At 36.4% G+C, this 22,659-nt stretch overlaps 1 protein-coding gene across 7 annotated transcripts in view; it reads left to right on the plus strand.

The window, feature by feature from the left end:
* ITGBL1 (integrin subunit beta like 1) overlaps positions 1–22,659 on the plus strand; it is a 297,260-nt gene that overhangs the window by 170,643 nt on the left and 103,958 nt on the right. For all 7 annotated transcript variants that reach the window (XM_009427199.5, XM_001150034.4, XM_054665533.2 and 4 more), the window contains one exon: positions 1,951–2,097. In XM_009427199.5, the coding sequence (XP_009425474.1) occupies positions 1,951–2,097 (147 nt within the window). The remainder of the gene's footprint in view (positions 1–1,950; positions 2,098–22,659) is intronic.

Consider the following 22,659-nt stretch of genomic DNA (forward strand, 5'->3'; position numbering starts at 1 on the left):
AAAAAACACTGCACGATCTCACTCATATGTGGAATCTAAAAACGTTGAACTCTTAGAAATAAGAGTAGAAGGGTGGTTACCCAGGGCCAAGGGGTAGGAGAAATGGGGAGACTTTGCGTACAAACTTTCAAAGTTATAAGATGAATACGTTCTGGAGATCTAATGTGCAGCATGGTTACTATAGTTTGTAATACTGTCTACTTGCATTGTATGAGGAGAGTACATCTTAGATATTCTCACTGCACATAGACACACACACAAAGTTAACTGTGTGAGGTGATGGATATGTTTATTATCTTGGTTGTGGTAATCATTTCACAATGCATATGCATATCTAAACATCATGTTACATACTTTAAGAATCTACAGTTTTTTTGTCACTTATACCTCAATAAATCTTGGGGAAGAAAAGAGCGACCTCTTCTGAATTTTAGATCTCATGCTTTTTGTCAGTTCATGGCCCCCAGTTTGACCGTGGTTGTGAGACCTTAATAAATAGCGATCCATTAAATGGTTAATTTTAAAAAATCCTGCTCTGAATAATATTCCATTCTTTGGATATACCACAGTTTATGTATCCATAGAGGAATCTTAGATGCATATTACCCACTGAAAAAAAAACTGAAAGGACTACATATACTGTATGACTCCAACTATATAACATTAAGGAAAAGGCAAAATTATGGAGGACAGTGAGAAGATCAGGTTGTCAGGGATTGGGGAAAGGTGTGGGAGAGGGATGGATGACTAGGCAGATCACAGAGGGTTTTCAGGGCAGTGAAATTACTCTGTATGAGTGGTGAATTCATGTCACTATATGTTTACTCACACTCGTACAATGTACACTAAGAGTGGACCCTAATGTCAACTATTCACTTTGGGTAATAGTGATGTGTCAATGTACGCTCATCAGTTACAGCAAGTGTACTTCTCTGGTGGGAATTGTTGATAATGGAGAAGGCTATGCACGTGAGGGAGAAGGAGGTATATGGAATGTCTCCACATCTCTCTCAGTTTTGCTGTGCACCTAAAACTGCTCTAAAAAAAAACAGTCTTAAAAGAATATGTACTCGCTCTGATATTGTTTGTTAGCATGCTCTATAAATGTTAATTATGTCTACTTGGCTGTTAATGTCAATTTTTCTATATCCATACTGATTTTAATTTCACTTATTGCATTAATTACTGAGAAAGGAGCATTTATATATTAAAAAGTAGTCTAAAAAGCAAAAAAAAAAAAAAATCCTGCTTCAAAAATACATTGTTAGTCCTTCCCTGTGACTCCCCTCCATGCAAATTAATTGCCAAATCCACCAAATACTCCTTTCCGTTTTTTCTTTTTTTTGTTTGTTTTGTTTTGTTTTTTTGAGACGGAGTCTCCCTCTGTCGCTCAGGCTGGAGTGCAGTGGCATGAACTTGGCTTGCTGCAATGTCTGCCCCCCCGGGTTCAAGTGACTCTCCTGCCTCAGCCCCCTAAGTAGCTGGGATTACAGGTGCACGCCACCATGCCTGGCTAATTTTCGTATTTTTAGTAGAGACCGGGGTTTCACCATGTTCGTCAGGCTGGTCTCAAACTCCTGACCTCGTGATCTGCCCTCCTCGCCCTCCCAAAGTGCTGGGATTATAGACATGAGCCACAGCGCCCGGCCCAAATACTCCTTTAAGGCCCCAGCAAACCAATACAATCACATGCACCTGGAATTTGACAGCTTGAAGTTTATAGCCTTACTAAACTGTTTATCTTATCTGTTGCTTTTCTCTACCCCTCAAGATCAATTCATATAAGTCAGTTATTTAAGAATTTGAGAAAAATGTGCATTTGCCTTAATGTGTTATATTATGTTCATCAAGATCCTGACTCATTTGTGACATTTGCTGTTAGAATGAAAACTAATTCCAACTTCATTATCTTTATGTACATTTTTATTTTTTGCCACTCTCACTGTGAAGGTCATGGACAGTGTAATTGCGGAAGATGTGACTGCAAAGCAGGCTGGTATGGGAAGAAGTGTGAGCACCCACAGTCCTGCACGCTGTCAGCTGAGGAGAGCATCAGGAAGTGCCAGGGAAGCTCGGATCTGCCTTGCTCTGGGAGGGGTAAGTGAGGTCTCTCAGGGCTTGCCACGGCCTCTCCATCACAATTCAAATGAATTCGATGCACACACATCTTTTTGTTTGTTTGTTTGTTTTTTGTTTTCTGCTTTTTTGTTTTTTATTTTTTTATTTTATTTTTTATTATTATACTTTAAGTTTTAGTGTACATGTGTGCAACGTGCAGGTTTGTTACATATGTATACATGTGCCATGATGATGTGCTGCATGCATTAACTGGTCATCTAGCATTAGGTATATCTCCAAATGCTATCCCTCCCCGCTGCCCCCACCACACAACAGTCCCCAGTGTGTGATGTTCCCCTTCCTGTGACCATGTGTTCTCATTGTTCAATTCCCACCTATGAGTGAGAATATGCGGTGTTTGGTTTTTTGTCCTTGCGATAGTTTGCTGAGAATGATGGTTTCCAGCTTCATCCATGTCCCTACAAAGGACATGAACTCATCCTTTTTTATGGCTGCACAGTATTCCATGGTGTATATGTGCCATATTTCCTTAATCCAGTCTATCATTGTTGGACATTTGAGTTGGTTCCAAGTCTTTGCTATTGTGAATAGTGCCGCAATAAACATACGTGTGCGTGTGTCTTTATAGCAGCATGATTTATAATCCTGTGGGTATATACCCAGTAATGGGATGCCTGGGTCAAATGGTATTTCTAGTTCTAGATCCCTGAGGAATTGTCACACCGACTTCCACAATGGTTGAACTAGTTTACAGTCCCACCAACAGTGTAAAAGTGTTCCTATTTCTCCGTATCATCTCCAGCACCTGTTGTTTCCTGACTTTTTAATGATTGCCATTCTAACTGGTGTGAGATGGTATCTCATTGTGGTTTTGATTTGCATTTCTCTGATGGCCAGTGATGATGAGCATTTTTTCATGTGTCTTTTGGCTGCATAAATGTCTTCTTTTGAGAAGTGTCTGTTCATATCCTTTGCCCACTTTTTGATGGGGTTGTTTGTTTTTTTCTTGTAAATTTGTTTGAGTTCATTGTAGATTCTGGATATTAGCCCTTTCTCAGATGAGTAGGTTGCAAAAATTTTCTCCCATTTTGTAGGTTGCCTGTTCACTCTGATGGTAGTTTCTTTTGCTGTGCAGAAGCTCTTTAGTTTAATTAGATCCCATTTGTCAATTTTGAATTTTGTTGCCATTGCTTGTGGTGTTTTAGACATGAAGTCCTTGCCCATGCCTATGTCCTGAATGGTATTGCCTAGGTTTTCTTCTAGGGTTTTTATGGTTTTAGGTCTGACATGTAAGTCTTTAATCCATCTTGAATTAATTTTTGTATAAGGTGTAAGGAAGGGATCCAGTTTCAGCTTTCTACATATGGCTAGCCAGTTTTCCCAGCACCATTTATTAAATAGGGAATCCTTTCCCCATTTCTACTTTTTGTCAGGTTTGTCAAAGATCAAATAGTTGTAGATATGCGGCATTATTTCTGAGGGCTCTGTTCTGTTCCATTGATCTATATCTCTGTTTTGGTACCAGTACCATGCTGTTTTGGTTACTGTAGCCTTGTAGTATAGTTTGAATTCAGGTAGCGTGATGCCTCCAACTTTGTTCTTTTGGCTTAGGATTGACTTGGCAATGTGGGCTCTCTTTTGGTTCCATATGAACTTTAAAGTAGTTTTTTCCAATTCTGTGAAGAAAGTCATTGGTAGCTTGATGGCGATGGCATTGAATCTATAAAGTGCCTTGGGCAGTATGGCCATTTTCACGATATTGATTCTTCCTATCCATGAGCATGGAATGTTCTTTCATTTGTTTGTATGCTCTTTTATTTCATTGAGCAGTGGTTTGTAGTTCTCCTTGAAGAGGTCCTTCACATCCCTTGTAAGTTGGATTGCTAGGTATTTTATTCTCTTTGAAGCAGTTGTGAATGGGAGTTCACTCATGATTTGGCTCTCTGTTTGTCTGTTATTGGTGTATAAGACTGCTTGTGATTTTTGCACATTGATTTTGTATCCTGAGACTTTGCTGAAGTTGCCTATCAGCTTAAGGAGATTTTGGGCTGAGACAATGGGGTTTTCTAGATATACAATCATGTCATCTGCAAACAGGGACAATTTGACTTCCTGTTTTCCTAATTGAATGCCGTTTATTCCCTTCTCCTGCCTGATTGCCCTGGCCAGAACTTCCAACACTATGTTGAATAGGAGTGGTGAGAGAGGACATCCCTGTCTTGTGCCAGTTTTCAAAGGGAATGCTTCCAGTTTTTGTCCATTCAGTATGATATTGGCTGTGGGTTTGTCATAGATAGCTCTTATTATTTTGAGATACATCCCATCAATACCTAATTTATTGAGAGTTTTTAGCATGAAGTGTTGTTGAATTTTGTCGAAGGCCTTTTCTGCATCTATTGAGATAATCATGTGGTTTTTGTCTTTGGTTCTGTTTATACGCTGGATTACATTTATTGATTTTCATATGTTGTACCAGCCTTGCATCCCAGGGATGAAGCCCACTTGATCATAGTGGATAAGCTTTTTGATGTGTTGCTGGATTCGGTTTGCCAGTATTTGATTGAGGATTTTTGCATCAATGTTCATCAAGGATATTGGTCTAAAATTCTCTTTTTTTGTTGTGTCTCTGCCAGACTGTGGTATCAGGATGATGCTGGCCTCATAAAATGAGTTAGGGAGGATTCCCTCTTTTTCTATTGATTGGAATAGTTTCAGAAGGAATGGTACCAGCTCCTCCTTCTACCTCTGGTAGAATTCAGCTGTGAATCCATCTGGTCGTGGACTGTGTTTGGTTGGTAAGCTATTATTGCCTCAATTTCAGAGCCTGTTATTGGTCTATGCAGAGATTCAACTTCTTCCTGGTTTAGTCTTGGGAGAGTGTATGTGTTGAGGAAATTTATCCATTTCTTCTAGATTTTCTAGTTTATTTGCGTAGAGGTGTTTATAGTATTCTCTGATGGTAGTTTGTATTTCTGTGGGATTGGTGGTGATATCCCCTTTGTCATTTTTTATTGAGTCTATTTGATTCTTCTCTCTTTTCTTCTTTATTAGTCTTGCCACCGGTCTATCAATTTTGTTGATCTTTTCAAAAAACCAGCTCCTGGATTCATTGATTTTTTGAAGGGTTTTTTGTGTCTCTGTTTCCTTCAGTTCTGCTCTGATCTTAGTTATTTCCTGCTTTCTGCTAGCTTTTGAGTGTGTTTGCTCTTGCTTCTCTAGTTCTTTTAATTGTGATGTTAGGGTGTCAATTTTAGATCTTTCCTGCTTTCTCTTGTGGGCATTTGGTGCTATAAATTTCCCTCTACACACTGCTTTGAATGTGTCCCAGAGATTCTGGTATGTTGTGTCTTTGTTCTCATTGGTTTCAAAGAACATCTTTATTTCTTCCTTCATTTCGTTATGTACCCAGTATTCATTCAGGAGCAGGTTGTTCAGTTTCCATGTAGTTGAGTGGTTTTGAGTGAGTTTCTTAATCCTGAGTTCTAGTTTGATTGCACTGTGGTCTGAGAGACAGTTTGATATAATTTCTGTTCTTTGACATTTGCTGAGGAGTGCTTTACTTCCAACTATGTGGTCAATTTTGGAATAGGTGTGGTCTGGAATGCACACACATCTTAATTTAAAAAACAGCTGAGATCCCTGAATGAGGGGCTATTAGTCTTTTTAGAACTAATAATAAATCCAATTTCCATGAATGAAAGTACATGGAGAAATATGTTTCTCTTTCTCTCTTTATATATATCTTTTGCACACAGACACTCTCACTCACTGTCAGGCTACTTTAGCCTTAAGGTATGTTCAATTTCAGTTCAGTTCAGTTCAATGTTACATTAAAAAACACAGTTTAGACGTTTGCTTAAAGCTTTCTGAATGAGACCATCTAATTGTCCACTGACATTTATGAAACCCAGTAACATTATTTCGAGGACAGTGTTGGCTTTTGAAACTTCATTGTATAAACAAATAGCTATGAATAAGCTTTTGTCATTTGAGAAGGAAGGCATGTAGCCTTAGGTGTGTTCTTGGTATCAGATCAGTACGAATTGGAGAAGGACAAATTCATCTAGAAGAACACGCGTTCCATTCCTCTTGATTTATCAAAATAAGAAATGCAATTTCACTTCCCACATGAGAATAACAAAGTTAATATGAAATATGCTTTTGAAGAAGTCGTAATTGACATTATTACCAATTTTGTTCAAGAAAGGAAACAGAGAAAGACTTTCTTCACTTGAACATTAGATCAGAAATTTAATTTTATGTTGCGTTTTTCTTTTTTAAAAAATATATTTTAATAGAGATATAATTCACATACCACAAAATTCACATACCACTCAGTATTTTGATATATTAACATACTTATGCAGCCATCACCACTGTCCAATTCCAAAAAAAAAGTTTATCATCATAAAATACCCTGTTACCCTATAGCAGCCACTCCCCATTCTCTTGTCCCAGAACCCCTGGAAACAAACAATCTACTTTGTCTCTATGGACTTGTCTATTCTGAATATTCCATACAAATGGAATCATAAAATATGTGATCTTCTTGCATCTGGCTTTTTTCACTTAGCATAAGTGTTTGCAAGGTTTATCAAAGTTGTAGCATATGTCAGTCCTTCATTGCTTTTCATGGCTGAATAACATCCTGTTGTATGGATACACCACCGTTATTTAACCCTTCATCAGTTAATGGGCATTTGGACATAGGATTTCTACTTTTTGGTCGTTATGAATAATGCTGCTACAAACATTCCTGTGCGACTTTTTGGGTGGACATGTCTTTTAATTTCTTTGGGGTCTGTATCTGTGAGTGGAATTGCTGGGTCATAGAGTGACTCCGTTTTACCTTTTGAGGTAGCGCAGGACTGTCTTCAAAATGACGATACCATTTTACATTCCACCAGCAGCGTGTGGAGTTTCCAGTTTCTCCACATCCTTGCCATTTCTTGGTATTGTCTGTCTTTTTGATTCTTTAGAGTATTCTTTATAAAGAAAACTCCATAAAGTGTCTCAGGTTGTTTGCAGCACAGATATTTTCTCATATCCATTATTTTCCCCTATTGGTTGTAAGTAGAAGAGTGGAGGAGTAGGATATGGGTATAATAATCTTTTTAAGGTCAAAAGTATTTTTGACTAGCCCTGTATTTCACCAGTAACCCCAGACAGGAACCATTGTTCTATCTGCATTGGAATATTGTCATTATAGTGCTGCATAAGCCATCATGCTTTTAAAGTAACAAAGATTAAAATTCATATCCCTCAGACTGCTTAGTTACCAACACTTGTAATCTACAGCAAAAAATAATTTTACATTATTATTTTACATTTACACAAAGCTTTATCTGTTGGGCCCAGACATGTAGAAAAAATGACCATAGGAAGGCTAACCGCTGTCTCTTTTTTAAAAAAAAAAATGTGTGTGTATTTTCAAAAATGTATTATAATCCTAGGGACAATTCCATTTCAAATTAAAAACCTTGGGAAGTAAAGAAAATGACTTTACCTCAAAAATAGATTTTTGATCTTGAGGATACTTTTTCAGTTACATTTAAGTTAGAGAACTTTAGGTACAGTGATTTTTACTGTTAAAGTGGTAAACAAAGCAAAGGGTGATCTGATATCTTAAAACATTATTTAAAGAGTTTACATTTGGTAAAATTATTTAAACTCCAAATGGTTATGTTGCTAGTAGAAGTAAACAGAACAGAAACCAATAGGGATATGCACTTATATTTTAAAACAAAGAAATGAACAAAATGTATACTTTTAACAAATGCTTTTATATTTTGAAGTTAAAAATGTCAAACCATATAATAGAAAGATAAGAAAAGCATACAAAATAGCTCTCAGAGAAAATTACTGTAAGTATATACTTATAGCAATGGTTTTTCATTTGTCTCTAAATTTTTTAATATGTAGAACAAGTAAAATAAAATTATTGGGGACTTAATATATTGATCTTTTATAAACTCCACTAGGTTTTTCCTCAAACATGCATATTTCCTGTCTTTCTGGAGATTCACTAACTTATTTAGCTACCATTTTTTAAGCAATAGATCATGTTTAAACTTTATTTTATTAAAAAGGTGTTGAGTAAATATATAGAATTATGATTTTTAAAATTGTTTATAATTCATTTCAGCCTCTTGAAGTACTCTAAAACTAAATAAGCTTCATCAGTTTCCTTACATGAGCAAAGTGATTTTGCGGGGAATCATGACAGTATGTAAGATTTTTGAAAACGAAAACCAAGAATTTATGACAGCCAGTTGAGTGCCTTTGGTCAAGGTCAGGGACCCTTTCTTTCTCATAGTGCTACATCTGCAAACACATTGGTACTGGATGTTTTGAAGCAAATGACCAGTATGAAAACTTGTAAAGAGTTCGTTTTGCAATTTATGAATGAACACTGCAGCTGTGGTTACATGAGTTAGGAAAGCAATTATAAGACCCATCAGTTTCTCAATCCTGACAGCAGCATCACCTCACCAGCTGGAAAAAAAATCCTAGAAGAATATACTGAAGTTTGTCAGGGACCAGGTGAAGGCTATATATATATATATATATATATAAAATATATATATATATATAAAATATATATATATATAAAATATATATATATATAAAATATATATATATAAAAAATATATATATATATAAAATATATATATATAAAATATATATATATATAAAAATATATATATGCATACACACATATGTACATATATGTGTGTATATATGTATATATGTGTATATATGTATGTGTATATATACATATATGCATGTATGTGTATATATACATATATGCATATATGTGTATGTGTATATATACATATGTGTGTATGTGTATATATACACATATATGTATATATGTGTCTACGTACATATATGTATACATATGTATATACACATATGTATACATGTGTACATACACATATGTATACATGTGTCTACGTACATATATGTATACATGTGTGTATATATACACGTACACACATGTATACACATGTGTATATACACATGTATACACATGTGTATATACACGTGTATACACGTGTATATACACGTGTATACACATGTGTATATACACGTGTATACACGTGTATACACATATATATGTGTATACACGTGTATACACATACATGTGTATATACACATATATACACATACATGTGTATATACACATATATACACATACATGTGTATATACACATGTATGTGTATATATACATATACGTATATGTGTATATATACACATATATAGACATGTATGTGTGTATATGCGTATATATACGCATATAGACATGTGTATGTGTATATATACACATATAGACATGTATGTATGCATATGCGTATATATACACATATATAGACATGTATGTGTGTATATGCGTATATATACACATATATAGACATGTACGTGTGTATATGCGTATATATACACATATATAGACATGTACGTGTATATGCGTATATATACACATATATAGACATGTACGTGCGTATATGCGTATATATACACATATATAGACATGTACGTGCGTATATGCGTATATACACATATATAGACATGTACGTGCGTATATGCATATATATACACATATATAGACATGTACGTGCGTATATGCATATATACACGTATATAGACATGTATGTGTGTATATGCGCATATATACACGTATGTAGACATATGTATGTGCGCATATGCGTATACATGTATGTAGACATATGTATGTGCGTATATGCGTATACACATATGTAGACATATGTATGTGTGTATATGTGTATACACGTATATAGACATATGTATGTGCATATGTGTATATATACCCATAGACATATGTATGTGTGTATATGTGTATATATACACATATATAGACATATGTATGCGTGCATGTGTATATATACACATATATAGACATATGTATGCGTGTATGTGTATATATACACATATACACATATATGTATGCATATATGTGTACAAGGCTATCCTTGTATATATATGCAATATATATATATGCTATATATATATGCTCTCTCTCTGTATATATATAGCCTTCACCTGGTCCCTGACATACTTCAGTATATTCTATTAGGATTTTTAAATATATATATATATAGCCTTATATCATATATATATGATGTATGTATCAGAAATTAAGTTAAATTTCTAATTTTTTATTTCTGCTGGTGGTGACTAAGTGTGATCATTATGTCTTGAAGGTAGAATAACTTAGATGATATCTTACATTCTGTATCCTGTGATTCCTTGAATTCTATACCATATTGGCTGTAGATATATTTTCATGTAACTAGATGTAGCTCATATAGCCAATATAGATATAAAGATATTCGTCCTAATTTCGGTTCCTGGGAATAAAGGTGGGAAAACACTTTCTCTAGTCTCCTAGTGTTGTGCTCAAAAACTATAATGGCTTATGGTATGCTAAACATTAGTTTTACATTCTTCCTGATTAAAGAATACATCATTATTATTATCGATGTTCTCCTGAGCATCAGTTTGACTTTGGCTTAAAAAAAATGTGAGTAAAGTTAATTTGCATCACATCTGAGCAGAAGCTATAAGAGGCAGTGAAAAATCTGCCATTCTCTCAGGCAGGAGGATTTGCAGTGCTGGAGATCGTCTCTGACCCATTAGCCTGGGTCTCTGAATGAGGATGGGTAGGAGAAACCTCTATTAATCCACCAAGGTTCTATGATGTGAGTGAGAAAGAAACACCTGTTGTTTTAAACAAGTAAGATTTTGGAGGGAAGTGTTCTTGCAGGAGAATCCCTGACTGATAATCAATTCCCCATATAAAATGTAGGGAATGTGGTTAAGCCAAGGTAAACAAACAGCAAAAATCATGTTTACATAATTTATATTTTGTATTATATACATAATTTATAAATGCCATAATTTATATTCTTGTAGCAGGATTCATGTACAAATCTCTTAGTATTGATTCCTGGATATGGAATACATAGGTCTAAAAAAACCATGCATATATTTTATAAATGATGTGTTTATGCTCTTCTGTCAACAGCATTTATGTGCACTTTGTCAACAGGTAAAATGATAAGAACATTGAATACATTTTTTAAAATTTCCTAAAAACACAATGAGGTAGGAAGACGTATAATTATTATTCTTTTTACAGAAGAAGAAATTAGATATCTGAACAGTTTGCCATTTTACATAATTGCAATGGTGCAAGTTTAAAAAAAATTAATACTTGTTCTCTGACTCCAAGGTTGTTGCTTTGGATAACTTACAGGTTCTTGTTACATGCCAATTTATTGGCAATATATATTAAACATATTTCCTGTTACAAATATAATTCTGCAGAATAATTGAAATGGCTGCATAATATTCCATTATATAGTTGTAGCAAAATAATTCAATCAATCCTCTTTTTATTAGATATCTATATGTTCTCTTATTCAAGTTCTAAATGCCATAATTTATATTCTTGCAGCAGGATTCATGTACATATCTCTTAGTATTAATTCTTGGATATGGAATACATAGGTTTAAATGAAAAAAATAAGTTAAATATTTTGAAGAAAAAAGTCCAATTTATAATCTCTAAAATAAATTATACAGGTGTGCTCTCCTGCCGGGGGCTTAAGAAAAGTCTTCTTCCCCCACCACTAGTGACAATTTAAATTATCTGTTAGCTCTTCTCAATGTATTTTGCTGTTGGTGTTACAAACTTTTGCCACTTATCAAACTTCTTTCATTGACTTCTATAATCATCTAAACGAATGATTTATCTGCAGGCATTATTATTCAGAGGCTTGTGTTTTCAGTATTTGCCTTCTTTGATCATCGTTTGTCCTTGTGTCTAAGTCATCCTTTCATTTGATACTGCAATCCCATGTGCTTTTCTTATCTGTCCTGTTTGCCCTTTGGTTTTCTTTTATCAGACTTGTTCTATGCGGTATTGCATATGTTTTAGTTCCTTAAACACGTAACCATACACCCCCATAAGGGAAGGTGTGAAATGGGGGAAGAATGATAGATGGAGGCTAATTATTTAATATTGTAACTTCTAGAAAATAGAAACCATGTCCTCATTTTTATCAATTAGTATGCTTTAATTAATGAATTAAGAATTGTTTCAATTCCCTTACCTAGGAACATACTTTCAAAGAATAATAGCATGCCAAATTCTCACCATCTGGATATTTTTCAATGAAGTCACATTTATCTTTCCTTTTTATTGGGAAAGCTCATCTTTAATTTCCTGTTTTATTTTTCAGAGAAGTTTTCATGATTCATGCTTTCTTTCCTTTTTTTTTTTTTTTTTTTTTTTGACCTGTGTGTTTTTTACTCTATGTAATTTTGGACAGCTGAATCATTACCTTTCTTATTCATGTTTACAGAGAGTTTATTTATTTGGAACAAAGAGAAAGTTTAAAAATTTGGAAGTTCTCCAAACATTTTCAGTTAAGCAGCATACCATATATAGTGATTATGATTATATTTTAAAATCCTTTGTGGCTTAACTAACCATCTTATCATAAGTTTGCTGCTGCAGGAAATGTGCTGAGTGTTTAGGTAACAAGGGAACCCCCAATGTGTTCTTCCAGTAGTACTTTGAGAAAGCAAGTGGGATTCAGATTTACCCTATTCTGTGCTTTCTGCTAGATTGATTCATTATTTCTGCCAGTGCTAGAGGACCCTGGAATAGTCATAAACTGAGTTATGCCATTTGAAACCTAGTTTTTATGAACTATAGCCAAAGATGATAAATAAATGACCCTGCAAAATTAACTTATTTACTATTTCTTATCCAAGAGGAATGGTCCTGCTTTTAGTGTGCATCAAATAGGGAGAAATATAAATGAATTGGTGAATTGTTTCAGAAGGAAAGGCCTGGACTTTGTCATGTTATGGACATTAAATGACAAGAATAAGCCTGCATACCACCAGGGAGTCTTCCATGCACCTTTGATCATGCTTTGAACTGACAATGCCCACTATTATGGGTTGTATATGCTCTATTACCATGCAATAGCCCATAATAGTAATATTATATGTAGAAATAGAAGAGCCTGTTTATCATTTGCTTTCTTTATACTCATTATGATATCTTAAACTGTATATGCATCATACATTTCAGAACACGTCAGGAATGTAATTGTTATTTATTATGAGGTTATTAAGGATAGTACTGATATGAGAAGACTGAGATGGAGGGAGAATTAAATAGGGTGCTTCTGGTATCCTTTATCTATCTTTATGATGCACTTGGATTTCTGTGTTGGGACATTGTGTATTCTCATAGAGATAGCCAAAGGTGCAGGTGCTCAGAATAGTCGTCTACTTGAAGGTCCTAGTTAAATCCAGTATTAAATCTCTCAGTCATATGATGAAGCAGCGTTTACTAAGCTAATGACATAATCTGCATATGTGAAAAGAAATTATTAAAGGGAATGGAAAAGAGCCTTGTTAAATAGAAGAGACGATCTTATTCAGGTTGATTTTTCAGAGATTCCCCTTTGCAGTAGGCATTTATGTTCCTTATTTCTCCTCTTGTGTTTGATCTTGCCTTTCATCTTGCTATTGTTATATTCAACAGAACAGAGAGAAAAGAAGAATCCAGAAGCTGAATTTAATAGTTTTGTTTATTTTTAAGAGATGGTAGAAAATAATTCAGTGGAAAATAATAAACATAATATATTTTAATTAACTGAGGTTTTTCTAACTAATAGTCCCGAAAACTGTATTACTACCAAGTAAGAGAGAGTATTTTTTTCCTGTTCTAAATAAACAATCTTTATCTATGGCAACAGAACAGTTTGTATCAAAGATAGGAATTGATCCAAATTAATAGACAAGTTTCATTACATTTTGCATTATTTTTATGTTGTAAGTTGAAAACCAGTGAAATTCTTTGGCTAAGATAACTTCCTAGTAAAGACTGCAACCAATATTGTCAACATCTATTTGAAACAAAAATAGAAAATTGGACTTGAATTTAATTCCAATTTCTCCAAGCAAGCTTAAAATAAATGTGGCAGTTATGACAACTTTGTTACTATGATTATGTATTTATTTCTATTAAAATACTAAAATTATAGTGCAGATTGTAGTGGAGAGCTTTAGCAGTTATTTACCTGATTTCATTCAATATAAACAGGCAAACCAGACACTTTTATGGGAAACAATTTGCTCTGGTTATCAGCCATAATCTTCATAGAATCAGCCTCAACAGATGTTCTTTCTAATAGAAAACCAATGAGGCAGAGTGTTTCCCTTTGTGTAGCCTGTAGAGTCACATAGCTGATCAGAACCTGCGATGCCCCTCTTAGGATACACAAAACTTAATAGGGCTGGTCATTGTGCTATAGTTGCAAAATGAATGCAGATACTCTACACTCACAGCATACAGACAACATGTACATCATATTTTCATAAACGATGTTGCTTATCATAATCAATCTAATATTTATTGATCTTACCACCATGTATCTCTGGGCTAAGCTAGTGGTCAGAAAACTAGGGTTAGGCCTACATTCTCTTTTTGTAAATAAAGTTTTATTAGATCATTGCCATGCTCATTTGTTTACATATAGCTACTTTCTTGCTGTAATGGCAAAGTTGAGTAGTGGCCACAGAGAGCACAGGGCCCACAAAGCCTGAAATATTTCTCATGCAGCCCCTTACAGAAAAAACCTGCTACCCCTGAGCTAAGCATTTGTGATAATTGTGACAAATATGTCGGGAGAAGGGATTGGGTGTCTTGAGAATCAGAGGAAGATGACATTTGCTCAATTTGTGTGCAAATATGGCTTCATGAAATGAGTGAACCTAGTGGGTGTCTGCAGAGATGAGTAGTAGCATTAGCCAGATAATAATTTAGAACAAAAATAAAAGGACATCCCAGGTAGGAGGAACAGCAGGTACAGAAACTCTGAGTTATGATGGGAATAATGTGTAAAGAACAGGAAGCATACTCACTGGTGATGATTTAGAAAAAATAAGAAAATGGTGGGAGACAGCCTGGGGGGAAATATGTCTCTCCCCAGCTACCTAACTTCTTCTTGTGTGATTGACAGGTTTCAGACAGAAAAATCCACTTCTTTGCAGAGCTGTCTATGTCATAATTGTCTTATGAGGTTAATTGTTAGTAAAATGATGTCATAGAAATGCCAAGTTAACGTTGCTTCATGCTCATCCATTGGGTCATTGCTAAAATGCCAAGTTTTATTTAACTGAATTTAGTGAGATTCAAGTTTTTCCATGAACAAGACAAATACTTTAGCATCCTTTCATGTGCCCTTCTGCACCTCGTATCATGTTTACTTAACTACTGACAGAAGATGAGAAAACAAGCACAAATCCAAAATTGTTTTATTCGAAGGCATTTATATCAGCAAAGTATTAAAATGACAACTGTCAGCAGTCAGATTTGTATTTTGAGAATGAGATTACTATTATCTAGATATTGGGTATGTATATAGATGCCTACATGTTTAAAATGGGAAAGGGACATGTTGCACAGTTAGTTGAACAGTAAGCTACTGGGATAGAGGTGGGTAGACCCTGAGTTAGTCTGGGTTCAGTCACTAGCCAGCTGTGTGACCCAGCAAGTCATACACTGAACTGGCAGCAGAACCCTTCTCGGTGACCTTGAACTTAGCTCCATAAGCTTGCATTGCCTCCCTTTAACCTCTCTTTGCAATATGTGAATTTGACACTGTGTCCTGACTCATCTGGACCCCTAGATTTTATGTCTACTCAAATGGACACCATGCCTGTCATTTCTGACATACCTTCATAGCAGACTTTGTGTCTGGTTTTGCAAAGCTAACTAGACAGACTAAGATCTGACTAACTACGTCTCATGAGAATCATGTGACTAACCCATCGTTCTTTCAGACTCTGCTTTCTACCAAGAGTCTGCTTGGGATTCAAACTAATATATTCTTCAGTTATGGCATTCTTTCCTTTGGAATATAACAATTTAAGATGGATGAGATTTTGGTTCTCCATAAATATTTATTTTTCGTGTGTTGCCTACTATTTGGATAAAGGCAAAAAGGCAAGATTCTTTGGCTTCCTATTTAAGTTTATAAATAATTCTGGCCTCTTTGATGCTCAAAATATTCATGCCATGTGGATGTTGGTAAATAATACCAAATGGCCTGGCATGGTACAGTTGTAAGCTGCTTAAGATTTGGGTGGTCTCTAGGGTGAAACAGCAAATATTTTGAGGTCATGTATAAAGTCCTTTATAAAGATGTGAACTCTTGCCAAGATTTCTTTGCAGAGCCCTGTATTGTATAATAGTTAACTAAAGGAAGTTAAAAGGAATGTGAAAAACATAAGAAAATATGGAGTATGTAGTGCCTGGTAAAGTCTCTCCTACTGCTTCCTTTAATTTGCTGGAAGTCTGGGTATGGTTAATGATACTGTTGAATTATAGTTGCAATGGTGAGAGAGAATTGCAAAACTCACCCTCTTGAGTGTAGTTTAATGTAATTATTAAAAAAAAAGGTGGTAGCAAAATCCAAGTGATATAATTTATGCTTGAGTCTAGATATATTCTGGATAACTCTACATAGAGAGGAAAACCCAGAGGGATTGCAGTTTTTAGGTTAGGCTTCTTAGTAAATAAGATTTTGGATGTGTTAGGAGGCCTGGAGTCTTGTGACCACACAAGGGTATGACAGGGTGAGCTCAGGGCGACACTATTCACCCCTGCTCATCTATTCATCAGTGATACTCTCCTCTTCACTGGCAAGGTCCCTGGAAACACTATTAACAGGCATCAGTTTCTTGTTTGGGTAGAAAGACACACATGCTGCCAACACTGTGCCTTCCCTCAGCGTCCGTAGCTTATCAAAGCAGCCAGGCTCCAACTATGAGGGCATGTGCTCTGAGGGGGCAGGGATGGAAGAGATGGCCACGTGGCTGCATGACACCCTCATAGAGCTGATGTCTCACACCACTTATTATTAATGTGACTTTGTAGAGTTTTGTATTTTTAAAAAAACTTTTTGGACCCTTAATTTTGTTACCTATAAAAATGGCATTATAACAATTGCTGTTTACTCTGAAATGTTGTTGTGAGAGACACTTGAAACAGTATATATGAAACTTCTTTGTTAACTTTAATATACAGTTTTACGGGCTTACAAGGTTTTAAGAAGATGGCATACAAATAGCCTCCAGGGCATACGATTTAATAGAGAAAACAAGGTCAACGTTCATTCATTCATTCACTCACCCAGTCAACATATATTTACCAGGGTCCTCCTGTGTTCCCAGAACCACTCTCAGTGCTGAGAAAAAATAGACAAGGCAACGGATGTCATAGAGTTTGGGAAAATAAGTTAAACCAGAAAACAAATAATTTCAGATACTCCTATGAGAAGGGAAATCAAGAGAATATAAGAGAGTGGCCAAGATGAAGTCTGGGGGCTGCTGTAAGTACGGAGGGCAGGGACCCTCTCCCAGGAAGTCATATTTGGCCAGATTGGAGTATTGAAAGTGGGCCACATGACAACTCAGGGAAGATGGCAGAAGAAACAGGAAAACAATTTCAGACTCAAGGGATAAAGTTTTCTGGAAGGAGATGTAAGTCAGGTGGGCTTCATCCTTTAAAAAAATCATGGAGGAGATGAGGGCACTTGGAGAGCTTGCAGAAGTATTTTTAAAATACCAGTGCTGAGTTCCCACCCGACTTGATTTGTCTGCAATATGGCCTGGGTGTCCGGGATTTTAAAAGCTCCCTGGGTGACTCTGCTGAGCAGCCACATGAAGACTCACCACTCTGCAGGGTTGTATAACAGGCACGGTCCTGCAGCAGGAGGATGGACACTTTAGTTTTTGCCCTACTTCCCACTGAGCAAACAGGGCTTTAGGGAGTGCTTAAAAGTTGCACAAAACCTATTGCTCTGTGGTGTCCTTTCCGAGAGCTTTGTTGAATAGGGATGGGAGGGAAAGGAATGAGTCAGGGACAAGAGGGGTGGGTGGGTCGGGTAGGGGTGTAGAGAGAAATACAGAGAGGAGATCTTGAACAATGAACCACCTTAGGCACGTTTGAATACTGGCAGCGTACAGGACAATGATTATTCATTCTATATGAAAGATAATTGGCTGAATAGATAGAATTGTCAAAGAGTCCAGAAAAGGGGCTTTGTCAGAAATGCATTTTGGGTTTTCACCATAGATAATTTCTGCTTTGAAAAATAATATGGAGGAATGTATTTAGCCACTCTTTTTCCTAGAATAGCCATGGTGATATTTAATAATAAAATATTATTTAGTTCTGTTACCACAACAGTACTAATTGTTTTCCGTGTTGTCTTTTTTCCCATGCATATTTTCTTATGTGTTGAGGAGAGGCATTCCTCAGGATTACATTTTCCTTGTTAATGAAACTAAGAATTTTGTGGATGAGTCTGAGTAGGTGCAGTTTGAGCACATTTTCCATTATTAAATCAAAGAACTGACCAGCGAATCCATATCAGCTCCCTACAATCTGTTCCCAGCCCAGCCTTCCTGCTTGGTCCGCAGCTAAGCTGGCTCCTTGTCTGCTTTGTCCCCAGGTTTTTGTTTGGGCTTTCGCAGCCACGGTGAGAGGCGACACTTCTGAGAAGTGAGGCGCATGCTCAGGGGAGCAATGAGCCAAGGCGAGTTTAGCAGTAAAACCATTGCATGTTGTCCAGAGAGAGGCTCCTCAGGACCAATGCTGGGAGATAGCCCAGAGAAAGTTAGGCTGTCCTCAGATGCTCCCCAGAAACCCTTCATTTGCATAGTGCTTCTTTGAAGAGGCCGATTTTGAAACACCACTTCTGTCTTAGCTGCAGGTGACCCCTTGTGATCCACATTGGAGGTATACCCCAACCCTGGCCTCAGGTTAGATTCCTAGGGCTGCAAAAACAAATGACCACATATTTGATGGCTGAAAACAACAGAAATTTATTCTCACAGCTCTGGAGATCAGAAATTTGAAATTGAAAAATGTCAGGATCCCGCCCAAGGATCTAGGAGAGAATCCTTCCTTGCTGTTTCTAACTTGTGGTGGCTTTTGGCGTTCCTTGGCTTGTGACAGCATCACTCCCTGCTCTGCCTCTCTCTTCACATGGCTATCTTACCTGCCTCTCTGTGTGTCCAAGCTCCCTTCTCCTTTCTCCCGTAAGCACAATAGTCTTCGGACTTAGGGCCCACCCTAAATCCAGGATGATTCAGCTCTAGTCTTTAATTATATCTGCAAAGACCCTATTTCCAAATGAGGTGACACCCTGGGGTCCTAGGTGGACATTAATTTTGAGGAACACTATTCAACTGATTATACCCTCTTAGGGGAAATCAAGCCTGCTTCTACCAGAGATATTTATTCAGAAAATAAATGTCTTATCCACCACATACTACTTTATTTGCTGATTTGTGCACGTTACTTTGGCCTGAATGTTTGTGCCCTTCTTAAAAATTACATGTTGAAACCTAGCCCCAAAGTCGATGATATTAGAAGGTGGGGTCTTTGGGAGGTGATTAGGTCATGAGGGTGGAGTCCTCATGAAAGGGAATGGCGCCCTTACAAAAGAGACCCCAGAGTGTGGTAGTACATGCCTGTAGTCCCAGCTACTCAGGAGGCTAAGGTGGGAAGATTTCTTGAGCCCAAGAGTTTGAAGCTGCAGTGAGCCATGATGGCACCACTGTAATTCAGCTGGGAAGACAGAGACCATGTCTCTAAAAGTAATTATAATAATAATAAAATAATAAATAAATAACAAAAGAGACCCCAGAAAGCTAGCTTGACAATTCCACCATGTGAGGACATAGTGAGAAGGTGCCATCTATGTGTAGGAAGCAGGCTCTCGCTAGACACTGAATCTTCCGGTGGCTTGATCTTGGACTTCCCAGACTCCAGAGCTGCAAAGCATAGATATCTGTTGTTTATGAGCTACTCATCTATGGTATATTTTATAGCAGCTCAAATGGACTAAGACAAGTATCAAAGTTCAATTAGATACAGCGTAAAAAAGAAAGAGAAAAACATAAATCATTGCAGTAGAATGTAGTAAATGCTCTGATGGAGATATTTGAGGTGCTCTCTACCTGCAAAATTAAGAGGGTGAGGGAGGTCTTGAATGGTCAGAAGGTTGCTCCTGGAGAAATGGGGAAGAATATGTCCAAGACAGGAAATCCCATCATGAAGCACAGAAAGATGAAAGGATATGACAAGTTCAGGTAATTGTTTCATCCAGCTTATGTATATCCAAGGTAGGATGGGAGTCTTTATTTGTAAATAGATCTCCACTGTGTATATGAAGTATTTTGGCATAAATTCTGGGGGTATAAATCTGTTTCATAAAACTTTCCTTCTGTGGTATAAGTTGCTCAGAACTCTGAGATCGGCTTTCTGCCTTCATAGCTAGTTTTCTTTTTCTTTTTCTTTTTATAATTGTTTATTTTTTTGAAATGGAGTCTCACTGTTGCCCAGGCTGGAGTGCAGTGGCGCTATCTCAGCTCACTCCAGCCTCCGCCTCCCAGGTTGAAGTGATTCTCCTGCCTCAGTCTCCTAAGTAGCTAGGATTACAGGCATGCACCACCATGCCCGGCTAATTTTTGTATTTTTAGTAGAGATGGGGTTTCACCATGTTGGCCAGGCTCTTCTCAAACTCCTGACTTCAAGTGATCTACCCACCTCGACCTCCCAAAGTGCTGGGATTACAGATGTGAGCCACTGCAGGCAGCCGATAGCTAGTTTTCTGAGAGCTACTCTCTGATGTGCTTCCTTGGCCAGAATAGTCTGCATTGTAATGAGGGAGTTGGGGAATCCCATATCCGGGGACTCTTAGCCTGGAATTCATGCAACCCCAGAGGATGGTTATGTATCAGACAATGAGAACACCTTAAAATGGCACAAATATATTGTGTTTACCTTTTAATATTTTTGTGCAGAAGGAGTCCATAGCTTCTTTGGCTAGATTATAAAAGGGCTCCATAATATCAACAAAGGTGGCAGTGATTTAGACATCTCTGTATAAAATCAAACAAAGACTTTTAGCTGTCACAATATATTATTTTGAGCTACATATGCTTTAACTGGGTACTGTATTGTTTACTAAGTAAATTAGTAAATTATTCAAAAGGTAGTCAAACATAGAAGTACCTTGTGATATCCAGTTTTATTTATAGTTTTTGATTCTGCTTTTAAAAAATTGGAATAAAAAGGTAGACCAAGCCCCAAATTATTTTACTATAAGTCATAAGAATTTGTCACTGAAGTTTCTTTTAACGATAATTGGTAACAAGCAAAAGTTCAAGCAGAGAAAAGAATTCCTCTCCTGTTTTACTCTCAGAAGAGAGTGACCTTTGTTCTATAATTCCTTAGGTTTTAGTGTGTATCCATGAGAAGGATCTCTATTCTGATTAATGTGGAAGCACTGGATGCTCATATGAGTACAACCTGGCATCCTAGAAATAATAGGAATACAGAAACAAGAAGAGAAATAATTTTGATTTCTATGCTAATCAAGTTTCATTTGAAAGTCTTTTAAGCAGACTCATCTCATTATATAAAAATACAGTCTTTTATTAAAAGTATAGAAATTTAATAAAAAATATAATTGATGTTTTGCATTTCCTACATGACTCTAACCTAATATTTAGCCAGTTTATAGACTGGCTAAATCAACCTTCAGCCGTATTATTACTGTTTTAACTTTGGCTAGTGAATATCCATATGAATCTTGTGAATGTGTGGGATATGGCTAAATTGTCAAAGACAATTTCAGTGTGGTAGAGCACCCAGAACCTGAGGAGACAATAGTGAAGAAGTATTAATGGATCATGAAGCAGTAGTAACAGTGGTTTGTTGATATTGAATGATCCAGGGCCTACCTCCTGGGCTTAGAACTATTTTTTTCACTATATATTCATGTACTTAATCATTCACTCAATGTGATTAGTTACATTGGCAATATAAGGTAACTAGAGAATCTTCCTAGTATTCACTTTAGTGAAATAATTTGGGTTGCTGCTATTTACCTCTTACATATGCTGCTTATAGATTCTGGTTGAATCCACGGACTTTGTTTCTATGCTATTAACTAGCTACATGGGGGGAAATTATGTTTAGTGAGAATATTTGCTATTATTTGTTTAACATAGGCAATAGATTAGGAAAGTGTTAAAGAAGACATGGTTGATGCCTACTATAGATCAAAGACTTAGCAACAAAAAGCTATGGTGTTGCTGGTACCAGATCACACTTTACAGCAATCTCCAGTTTGGGACATATGAAGAGTTGTTCTTCGTTTTCTATGTCCTGAAAGAATTCTAGCTTCCTTTATTACGTTTTAAAATCCTTTGTCATTAGTTACAGTGCTGAGCATATAAGAAAACTATACAGCATCTATTTTAATTAAAAGACCTTAGATGAAAGTGGCAGAATCCCAATTCAAACAACCAGAAACAAACAAATGATTTATGTGCTCACAAACCAAAAAGGACAGGGGTACAGATGACCTTTGGGAAGAATGGTAAAGGGACTTAGACAGCCTCCCACAGACTCTCTCATTCTTTCACTTTCTCTATCACACCTACACCCG

Source organism: Pan troglodytes, chromosome 14 (assembly GCF_028858775.2).
Source record: "Pan troglodytes isolate AG18354 chromosome 14, NHGRI_mPanTro3-v2.0_pri, whole genome shotgun sequence".
NCBI lineage: Eukaryota > Metazoa > Chordata > Mammalia > Primates > Hominidae > Pan > Pan troglodytes.